This window comes from Lichenostomus cassidix, unplaced genomic scaffold (assembly GCF_008360975.1).
Source record: "Lichenostomus cassidix isolate B80296 unplaced genomic scaffold, HeHo_3.0 HiC_scaffold_43, whole genome shotgun sequence".
Lineage (NCBI taxonomy): Eukaryota > Metazoa > Chordata > Aves > Passeriformes > Meliphagidae > Lichenostomus > Lichenostomus cassidix.
In genome coordinates, this window is record NW_028147635.1 from 1,598,965 (window position 1) to 1,609,652 (window position 10,688).

General features: G+C 50.0%; 1 protein-coding gene across 1 annotated transcript in view; it reads left to right on the top strand.

The window, feature by feature from the left end:
* Positions 1-10,402, top strand: part of LOC146421111 (uncharacterized) — a 48,603-nt gene extending 38,201 nt beyond the window's left edge. Inside the window, exons 4-7 of the mRNA XM_085047701.1 lie at positions 5,428-5,775; positions 6,704-7,006; positions 7,847-8,034; positions 9,520-10,402. Coding sequence (XP_084903827.1) covers positions 5,428-5,775; positions 6,704-7,006; positions 7,847-8,034; positions 9,520-9,666 — 986 coding nt within the window. The 3' untranslated portion in view covers positions 9,667-10,402. The remainder of the gene's footprint in view (positions 1-5,427; positions 5,776-6,703; positions 7,007-7,846; positions 8,035-9,519) is intronic.
* The last annotated feature ends 286 nt before the right edge of the window (positions 10,403-10,688 follow it).

A 10,688-nucleotide genomic window follows, 5' to 3' on the forward strand; every position in this document is an offset into this window, starting at 1 on the left:
TTGCTAGGAAAGAGACATTTCTTACAATGTTTGAGTCACAGGGTGGCTGTCAGAGACTGAAATAGCTCATGCCTCAAACATTGATATAAAGTTTTGCTCATTAGAACAAAAACTGTATAAAGAAGCTACAATCAAAGAAGCCTCCCTGAAGATACCTGACTGGGACTTTGGACTGAAAGTCAAACTGCTGAGATTAGATAAAGGGAAACCTATTGTTCAGTCATCTCAGGCTGAGGGAAAGGAATGCCACCTCTTTTCCTGCTTCTCTTTTTCTCTCTTTTCCTCCCCCTCTCTCTCATATTTACTATCAAATAAAACTCATACTATTGACTGGCATATGGTCTCGTTTGCACCTTAATTCAGGCAGAGCTATTTCCAAAGAACCTTAATATTTGGATCACAACACCAGGTCTGCTCGTTAAAGTGAATGGGGAGTTTAGGGCATCAGGTCTACCCAGTATAAACCAGCATAAACCAGTAAATACCAGTTTAAATCAGGAAAAACACCTGGGTGGGTGACACCCCCTGCTGTGCAGGGAAATCCCAATTTAAACCAAATTGGTCAAATTGTGGGAAATCATGGATTGGTCATATCATGAGTAATCATGGGAAATCCTCGATTGGCCAAATCCTGGGAAAGCCTAGATTGGCCAAATTGTGGGAAATCATGGTTTGGCCAAATCAAGTAAAAACATTGATTGACCAAATCATGGGAAATCATGGATTGGCCAAATAGTGGGAAATCAAGAACTGACCAAATCCTGGGAAATCGTGGATTGGTCAAATCATGGGAAATCCTGGGAAATCATGGATGGGGAAAATCATGGGAAATCATGGATTGGTCAAATAGTGGGAAATCAAGGGAAATCAGGGATTGGCCAAATCATGGGAAATGAAGAACTGACCAAATCCTGGGAAATCATGGATCGACCAAATAATGGGAAATTGTGGATTGACCAAATCATGGATTGGCCAAATCATGGGAAATCATGGGAAATCATGGATTGGTCAAATCATGGATTGGCCAAATTGGGAGAAATCGTGGATTGACCAAATCATGGATTGGCCAAATCATGGGAAATCATGGGAAATCATGGATTGGTCAAATCATGGATTGGCCAAATTGGGAGAAATCATGGATTGACTAAATCGTGGGAAATCGTGGATTAGTCAGATCATGGGAAATCCTGGGAAATCCTGGACTGGCCAAATCCTGGGAAATCATGGCTTGGGCAAATCGTGGGAAATCATGGATTGACTAAATACGGGGAAATCATGGATTAGTCAAATCATGGGAAATCATGGAAAATCCTGGATTGGTCAAATTGTGGGAAATCATGGAATGGCCAAATATTGGGAAATCATCGGAAATCCTGGATTGGTGAAATAATGGGAAATCGTGGATTGGCCAAATCGTTGGAAATCGTGGATTTGCCAAACCATGGGAAATCGTGGATTGGCCAGATTGGGAGAAATCATGGATTGGCCAAATATTGGGAAATCCTGGAATGACCAAATCATGGGAAATCCTGGGAAATCGTGGATTGGCCAAATCATGGCAAATCATGGATTGACCGAATCATGGCAAATCATGGGAAATCATGGATTGCCAGGCTTCTGGCAACAGATCAGGGTAGTAGCACCCCAAGACTCAGTCCCGTTCACAAGGTTCTTTGATATTTGGCTGATTAGTCTAATATGATTTAAAATACCATTTATTAGATGCAGAAAATAACGAACATACAAACCTAGAACAGATTGACATACACACACAAAAAAAGGCACAATTGCAGAACTGTAACAGCTAAAATGCAATTATGGGGTAAATGCTTGCAAAAACTATAAAAATAGCTAAAATGCAAGTTAAGAAAGGTACCTATAAGCTAGGCTGAGTAATACAATTTAGGAAACCAATGATCTTACCGAAATCTCAAACCTTGACGCCTTGAAAGAAAACCAGAAGGAAAAAAACCCCAAAGATCACTCACTGTTTTCTGCAGGGACACAGTAGTTCAGAGCCTGCAATATTTCTTTCTCTTGAGGAAGAAAATGCTTCTGAGAACTGGCATGGGTGAGTTTACAGAATGATATATATATATATCTGCTCATTAACCAAGTATTAATACCATTATGATCTATGTATCTACTCACTGCTGAAACAGGTATTTACCTTTCCACATTCAGAATAATCCAGACAAGGCCACATCTGGCCCTGTATGGGGCTGAAGGATCCAAAACAACTCCCTTGCTTCCTCCTTGAGGAACCTTGAGGTTTTTCTCCTTGAGGTTTTTTACCCCTCCTCTCTCAAGGGCAGAAAACCAAGAGGAGAGTGAAGTCAGATGTCCCCACACTACAAGTTCTGTCAGGTTGGTCGTTCAGCACTATCACAGCCAGGCTGCTCTCACAGTGCACTCGGAAGCCTCGTGGCCAGCAAAGGTGGAGGCACTGCAGCATTTCCCAGGTACAGCCGTGGCTCTGCAGGGCTTTGCTGGGACAGCTTCCCCCAGCTGATGTGCAGGTCTGGATGAGGGGAAAGGATTTGGGTATCTGTTGATGGCTTCCTTCATCACTAGAGGCAACCTCATGTAGTAATGATGAGGTGCATTGCTTACCTTATCCATTTCTGATTTTTTTTCATTTTTGCATTATAGTAAATGACATTATTACCTCAGCTGGTTTCTGCATCTGTGTCTCCCACCCACCATCATATCAAATGCACTGCCAGTTGAGCACAAGACCTGAGAGTCTTCCCACCTTTTCTTTTGAAAGAGGAGAAAATCGCTGATGTGCACAAAAAGAAACAACCCTTCTCACACCTCCCTCCTAGGGTTCCCTGCAGCATGACCCAGGCAGGGCTGCTGCTCCTGTCTGAAATCTCCCCTGCTGCCTCTCTGCCAGCCCATCTCTGGGAGAACACTGCTGATGGCCACCTCCTCAAACAAAATTGCCACTTTCCAACTTCCTCTTCTGCAGGCAGGTGAGAAAAGTATCCACTCCCAGCTCCTTGCTCCTAGAGGAAAACAAATGTTTTCAGCAGCAACAACCCTGAAATATCAACCTCCTTCCTTAACCTGGACACTGGGAGCTCACACAAAGAGCCCTTTTGTCCAAGGATATCCACAGAAGACCCTGAGGATGGAGCAGTTTGAAACACAACTCCTTCCGAGTTTAAACGTTCCTTGATCAAATGAATGCACACAAAGCTACCCCAAATGGAAAGTGAGACAGAAAGAGAAACTCCTCTCTCACAACAGCAAACTCTGGGCTTCCTTCTGTTCCAGCTGGAGAGGGAAGGCCATGGGATACTCCTGAGTTTGGGAAGGAATCCTGGGAAATGGCCAGATTTGGGAGGGCAGCACAGGGAAGTTCACCAAAGAGAAGGAAAAGATTCTCTGGAAGCAAAACATTTTGGCAATATTTGGGAAGGAAAGTAAAAAATTTTTGAAGCATCTGAAAAAGTTCCCAGATGGAAATTTCTGCCCTCACAGAACAATCCCTCAGTCTCCTTGGTCTCTCAGGAAGCTCATGAATGAACCTGCAAGGCTTGGATATACATCCCTGGTGTCTATCTGCCAGAGCAAAACAGCTGCCCAACAAGACTTCAAGTGAGCACAGGACAAACCTTCCCCCTCCACCTCCCAACACCAACCCAGAGGAGTCTCTTTCCATTACAAGATGAACTCTGTGAGCAGTCTGCATTGACTAGACTTGGCTGCAGGAGGGGTTTTCACTGTTACTCTCCCCAGATGGGGGAAGACAGGAAGACAAGAAATGATTCCTGAGGAAAGAAAAAGGCAAAGCCTCTTGTGGAGACACCAGCGTGAGCTGACTCCAACTGGAAGCCATTCATCCCTTGGCTAAAGCAACATCCATCCTAGGGGCAGCAGTTCAGCTTTGATGAGCATGCTGACAAAATCGCTGCCCCTTGCTGACAGGCAGGGATGAGGAGAAAGAACATGCCAGCTGGCTGGGAAAGAGGCAAAAAGAATGTCTTCAAGTGTCTCCTCTTCATCCTTTCGGCAGGCAAGACAGAGCAATGTCCTTTCCTTCTGTCACCACAGGTGACCCGGGGATGAGATGCAGCGCGGGGAGAGAGGTCGCCACTGCTGCCAGCAGCCTCGCAAGGGGCTTTGCCCGCCCCGCCGAGCCCGGCCAGCGCCCCGGGAGCGAAACGGCCGCGCTGTGCCCGCGCTGTGCCCGCGCTGTGCCTCTCTGGCTCGTGTCGCTCGTCGCTCGTCCCCGCCAAGTCCTGCCCGCGCCGCGGCCGTTGCGCTGAGGCGTTGTTGCCCCAGTCGGTGAGCGGCGCCGCCATGCAGCAGCCCCCTCTGCCCTCGGGGCTCAGCGCCCGCACCTTCCCCGCCAAGCTGTGGCACCTGGTGAACAGCCCCCGCGTCCGCTCCGTGCGCTGGGACAGCCTGGCCCGGGGGCTGCTCGTCGAGCGCTCGCTCTTCGAGCGGGAGCTGCTCAGCCCGGCCGGCGCCCGCGGGCTGGGCGGCGAGGGGGCGGCGGCGGCCCCGGGCACCTTCAAAGCCACGCACTTCAGCAGCTTCGTGCGACAGCTCCACCTGTACGGCTTCCACAAGGTGGCGAGCGAGGGCGGCAGCTGGCTCCACTTCAGGAATCCAATCTTTCGCCGCGACCGCCCCGACCTCCTGCTCCGCATCGAGCGCCGGAGCAAGGCCAGCCGAGGAGGTGCGCCAAGGAGGTGCAGCAAGGAGGTGCGCAGCCGCCAGCGCAGCCGCTTGCAGCAGCTCCGCGGGGCCGGTAAGCCGGGCTGGCAGCGAGGGTGGCGCGGGCTTTGGCCGTGGGCACTGCCCGTGCTGGGGCTGCTCAGCGCAGCTGCCCCGGCTGGCCCAGGGGCTGTCTGTGCTTGGGCAAGGCAGCTGTGCTGTGTTGTGCTGTGCTGTGCCGTGCCGTGCCGTGCCGTGCCCCCCGGGCTGCCGGGGGCTGCGGGACAGTCCCGCCGGGGCTGCGCTCACAGCAGCCTGGCCCGCTCGGCCTGCAGCTGGCCCAGCCCCGCGCCGTGGCTGCCGCTGCTCCTTGCCCGGCCACGGGCACGCTTGGGGAGCTCTCCGTGAGTGCGTGTGAGTGCCGAGGGCTCGATGGTGGCCAGGCCCAGCTGCAGGGAGCCTCCTGTCCCTTTGGAGCAGAGGGGGAGAGACCTGGCAGTTGGGATTCTGGCAGTTGCCTCCGGCCGAGGAACTGCCAGGGGAAAGTTTTCCCAGGCGGTTAAACGAATAGGAGAGAGCTAAACAGACAAGGAATTGGTTGTTGCAGAACATGTGGGGATTTTTTTCTTCCTCGCCCTGCTTGGGAGGATCTGAGCTTTCTCTTTGCTGATAGAAGTACAGTTGCTGCCAAGGGAAACGAAGCCCAGGAGCAATAGTGACCCAATCTTCCCTTTGCTTCCTTTCTTCTTCTCTCAGCTCCCTCATGCCAGGACCTCAGAGCTGCCTCACCTGAGGATGCAGAGCTGCCTCCAGGCCCTTCCAGGCGACGACATGCAGGTGCTGAAGACTCTGAGGCTTCCCCAGCATCTGCCAAGAAAGTGTTTCGCACCTCTGGACATCAGGGGGAGTCATGGGAGGAATCACTCAGACGCAAATTCCAGCTGAAGCGTCTCACCATTCCACTGGTCCGTATGGACCTAAAACACCACCCTGAGCTCATGGTTCGCCTGGTTCGCATTGACCATCCGAGCGTTTCCAGGGCCCTTCCAGAGAGCAGCAGCTGCAGATCATCAGAGCAGCACCTGCCAGCCTACAGCCCATCAGGTAGGGAAAGAACTTCTACCCTTGCTTTTCCAACAGCTCCTGCCAAGTGACTGAATTATTTTTTGGCAGTGCTCTGTCATGGGTAGATGTCAAGTGAGAATGAGGTAGAAAAGTGTCAAGTTGACTAGGAAAAGGAACCTTGAATGCAAAAGAATTCTCGGTCTGCTTTTCCTGACATTTCTTCCGATTTGGTTTGTCTCCTGGGCATTTTCCAGACAGCCTTTCTGCTGAGGTGCAAGTGTAAGGCAAAAAATCTTGGCTGACAAGTGGTCGGTGTTAGGTGAGCTCCCCTCTGTCTTTGAATGAAGCCAAACTGGGATGGTGATAGAATATCACAGATTTTTAAGACTGTGTGTTGTGCCCATCAGGCCGTGCCATTTCAATGAGCTCTGTGTGTTTGCAGAACAGTTGCACCTGCAGAATATGGCCTGAGCCACAAAGTTGCTTTTTAGCATAAAAATCACAGGTGAATTTCAGTGTTTGCCTGAAGATCTGGTCTTGTCCAGGGTGAATCCACTCTGTGGATGAGATGTGAATCTCATGTGTTGGGATGAGAAACTCAAGCAGCCAACTCCAAAAGCTAATGGGCATGTAGGAAAGGTTGTGATTATGAAGTTTTTGTGTCCCTTTGGAGCAGAGGGGAAAAGATCTGGTTGTTGGGTTTCTTGACTGTTCCTGCCAAGGAACTGCCAGGGGACAGTTGTACCAGATGGTTAAACGAATAGGTGAGACCTAAATAGACAGGGGATTGGTTGTTGCAAAGCCCCAGAACATGTGGGGATTTTTTTCTTCCTCACCCTACTTGGGAGGATCTGAGGTTAGCTGTTTGCTGATAGATGTCCAGTTGCTGCCAAGGGAAATGTAGGCAAGGAGCAATAGTGACCCAATCTTCTGTTTCTCCCTTTCTTCTTCCCTCACTGCTACTCAGCTCCCTCATGCCAAGACCTCAGTGCTGCCTCACCTGAGGATGCAGAGCTGCCTCCAGGCCCTTCCAGCACAAGTGCAGCTGATCAAGACTCTGAGGCTTCCCCAGAGCCTCCCAAGAAAGTGTTTGCCACCTCTGGAGTTTTTGGGGATTCATTGGAGGAACCAGGCACACACAAATTTCAATGCCAGCCTGAGCTCATCATTCCACCAATCCCCATTGATCATTTGAGCACTTCCAAGGCTCTTCCAGAGAGCAGCAGCTGCACATCTTCAGAGCAGCACCTGCCAGCCTACAGCCCATCAGGTAGGGAAAGAACTTCTACCCTTGATTTTCCAACAGCTCCTGCCAACAGCCCATTTGAAATCTTTTTCTGCTGTACTCTGTCAGGTGTAGATGTAAAGAGAGAATCAGACAGAAATTGTCAAGTCGACCAGGAAGGGGGACCTAGAGAACAAAAACAATCTCTGTCTGGTTTTCCTGTCCTTCCTCCAGATTTGGAGGATGTTCTGGGGGTTTTCCACACAGCCTCTCTGTAGGGTAGAAAGACTAAGGCAAAAAACATTTGCCCACAACTGCTCAGTGTCTGGTGAGCTCCCCTGTTTTCTTGAGTGAAGCCAAACTAGGACGCTGATACGATATTGCAGAGTTTAAAGATGTTCTCTCCTGCAAAGACCTTTATTACATTTCAATGAGCTCTGTGTGTTCCCAGAACAGTTGCAACTTCAGAATACGGCCACAGCCACAAGGTTGCTTTTCTGCAGTACAATCCCAGTTTAATTTTAGTCTGCATGTCTGCAGATCTGGGCTCTTCCAAGGGGGATCCACTTTCTTTGTTCAGCAAAACTCCAAAGCAGCCAAATCCTCAAGCTGATGGGGAGATGGAAAAGGCTGTGATTACAAACTCTTAGTGTGTGTGTGTGTAGATCAGTTTTACAGTCCATACTTTACCAGACATACCCATCAATGAGAATAAACACTTTTTAAGAGGAAGAAATCAGTCTTCCAATCCCCTGGGAAGTTGGAATACATTTCTGGCACTGAGTTTGCTGTGTGCTTCCTGTGGTGTTTGATCCAAGGCAGCAGTAGAGCTCTGTGTGCCAAGCTCTGTTCTGGAGCCTGACCCAAGTGTTTGGATTCTTGCAGCCACAGTGGGCAGTTCAGCCCCTGATGCTCCGACTGGCAGTGCTGGTTGTGCAGCATGGACAGCCTCCAGCTGGCCATGGAATGAGCCTGGGGAAGAGGAATTGCCACCACTGACTCTGGACCTGGTGCTTGAGACGCTGGAGGAGATGATTTCCCGCTCCCCACCTGAAAGGTCTCCCTTTGCTCAGGTAACTGCATTGGAAAGGGATGAAAAGGGCTGGACTGAGAGCTTTTGAAAGTTGTTGCATGGCTGAGAAGGAAAGGCTTCTTGAATTGAGCTGTGAATGGACAGGGAAGGATTTGCTTGGTAAAGCAAGATTTGCAAAGGAAGAGGGAAGGAAAAGGGGGCTCATCCTTAGTGAGGACGAGAGGTGTTGGCCAAGTTTGGGTGCTCCTTTCTCCTTTTCCTGGGAAGAATCCCTAGTGCAGGGGCATCATTCCTGGTGATGCTTTGTAGGTTCTAACAAGCTTAGCTTGATGTGAAATAGGAGAGTGTTTGGAGAATTGCCCCTGAAGGCAAAGTGTCCCACAGGGAGGGGCATGTGAGAGGAGCCTCTGTTACAGCACCAGCTGTGGGCTCTGCCTCCTTTTGGTTGGAAGGCCAAGGCAGAGCAAGGGCTGGGCTGCAGCTGCTGCTGCTGTGTGAGCCCTGCTGTGTGTGTAGGCACTGCCAGAGCCGTGTGAGGGGATGTGCTGCAGCTGCAGCTTTCTGGTCCTCTCTGTAGCCTGCAGTCACGTGTGTATCTGGGAAATCCTCAGCTGGGCAAACTGGCCAGTCTTGCTCTCCATGTTCCAGAGCTTTGTCATGTTCCTCTTGGACATCTCTGTGGGAAGAGATGTGTGTTCCCATCCAGTCCTGGCAAAGCTGCAGCCTGGATGAGGCTGTTGTGCTCAGGGCTGTGGAGGGAGGAGCACATCCCTGTGCCAGGAGCTGGCAGGACTCCTTCCTTAGTGCCCACGTCATGTGTTCAGTGTCACCCCCACGTTCAACCTTGTAGCTTTGGCAGCTTCTGGACTGGGTTTGAGAAGTCAATCTTCTCCACTGCCTTTGGGGGCCAGACCTCCTTGTTAGGAGCAAGAGATGAAAGTGAGTGAGCCCTGGAGCCTTTAGGGAGCAGATGTGTTGGTTCTGAGGCCCTGTGAGTTGTGAATTGGAGGGAAGGACAATGTTGGTGCTGCACATGAAATGGTTAAGGACTCCTTGAAGCCCAGGGGCTTCTTCTGTGTTGAAGTGCAATTCAATCAGGGACCATTAGTCCTTGTGTTTGACAGATTCCCTCTTTGACTTAGGAATCCACTTTCTCTTAACTCTTGCCTCTTTCCAGACTTGCCTGAAGTGTTCAGTGTCTGTATTGGCACAGGCATTTTTGCATATTATTACACAGCTTTGCCAAAGGATTCCTCTATTTCATATAATATGCAGACCCATTGCCTTCTCTAGATTTACTGTTGAGGAGAGGCAGATTCAAGGCAGTGAATGGGATGTTTTGGAATTGTCCATATTGTATTGCCAAGCGTGATGAACTTTTGTCTTCTGTAAACTCACACATGCCAGTTCTCAGAAGCATTTTCTTCCTCAAGAGAAAGAAATATTGCAGGCTCTGAACTACTGTGTCCCTGCAGAAAACAGTGAGTGATCTTTGGGTTTTCTTTCTTTCTGGTTTTCTTTTAAGGGGAACACTGGTGTCGCCCCTGAGTCTTCAGGAGGGGAGCCTGAGAACATGGCTGCAGCAGAGAGAGCTTTGCCTGGCACTGTGAGCCATGGGAACAGTTCCCTGGAGCCCGAGGAGCTTGGTAAGGAGAGAGCCCACATTGGTTGAGAGAGGTCTGAGATGGCTGCTGTGAGCCTGCCTGTGGCAGGAAGGGAGATCAGAGGAGTTGAGTTCTTGTCTGCAGGCTTGGTGCTTCCTGGTGCCTTGAGTTCCAACAGGGCACTGGCACAGCCTCCCCGGTGGAGCCCTGCCCTCCACGCTTCTCTGGCAGCACTGACCCTGAGTCCTGTGGTGTGGCAAGAGAGCAGTGAATAAAGCTGACCTTCTGGCACTTGTGTCACCAAGCTGGGTGTCCCAGTTTCCAGCTGAAGTGCGTGGATAGGTTTGCTGCAGGGTGGCAGTGCTCTGGAGGCAGTGCTGAGTGACTCTTGAAGTAACTGTGTAAAACGCCACAAAAAGCCAGAGTAGAAGGCTGAGCTTTGTGTCTGAAAGCATTAAATCTGTGTAGTACAGGTCTGGTGACAGCTGTAGTGAGACACATTAAAAATACAAGCAGTAGAACCTCTGAGGCCAAACAAATCACAGAACACAAATGCAGTAGCTAAAGGCAAAATCTAAATTTCCTCAGATTAGCAAGAACTAATAGGAGAGAGAGGGCACTTTGGATCTGCATTCTCGAGCAAAGCTGGTGCAGCCTGCAGGCCTCGTAGGGAGCTCTTTCCCTGCCAGCTCTTCATCCCAGAGCTGCTGGTTGAGTTGGAAGAGCTGTTGCTCACTGCAGAGGGCACTTTTTAGATGCCAGGGACCAGTGCTAGTTCGTAACTCAGCTCACATCACCCTTCAGCTTCAGCCATTTGAGTGAGGACTGAGGTGTCTCTGTGAGCACAGAGAAAGACCAAGGCTGGGCTCTTTGTGTGAGCTGGGACTGTGTGTGTTTCAAGCTCTCCTGGGTGCCATTTTCACTGCGGGTGCTGCAACTTTATTGGGATACTCCAAAACTTCTGAAGTTCTGAAAACTTGGAATGATCCCTCTTCTGGAAGGAGGAGGCCTCAAATTCCTACATGAGAGTCTGTCTTTCAGGCAATCTTTTACAATCTTTTACAGAAGTACAATTCCTTCCAAAGGGAAA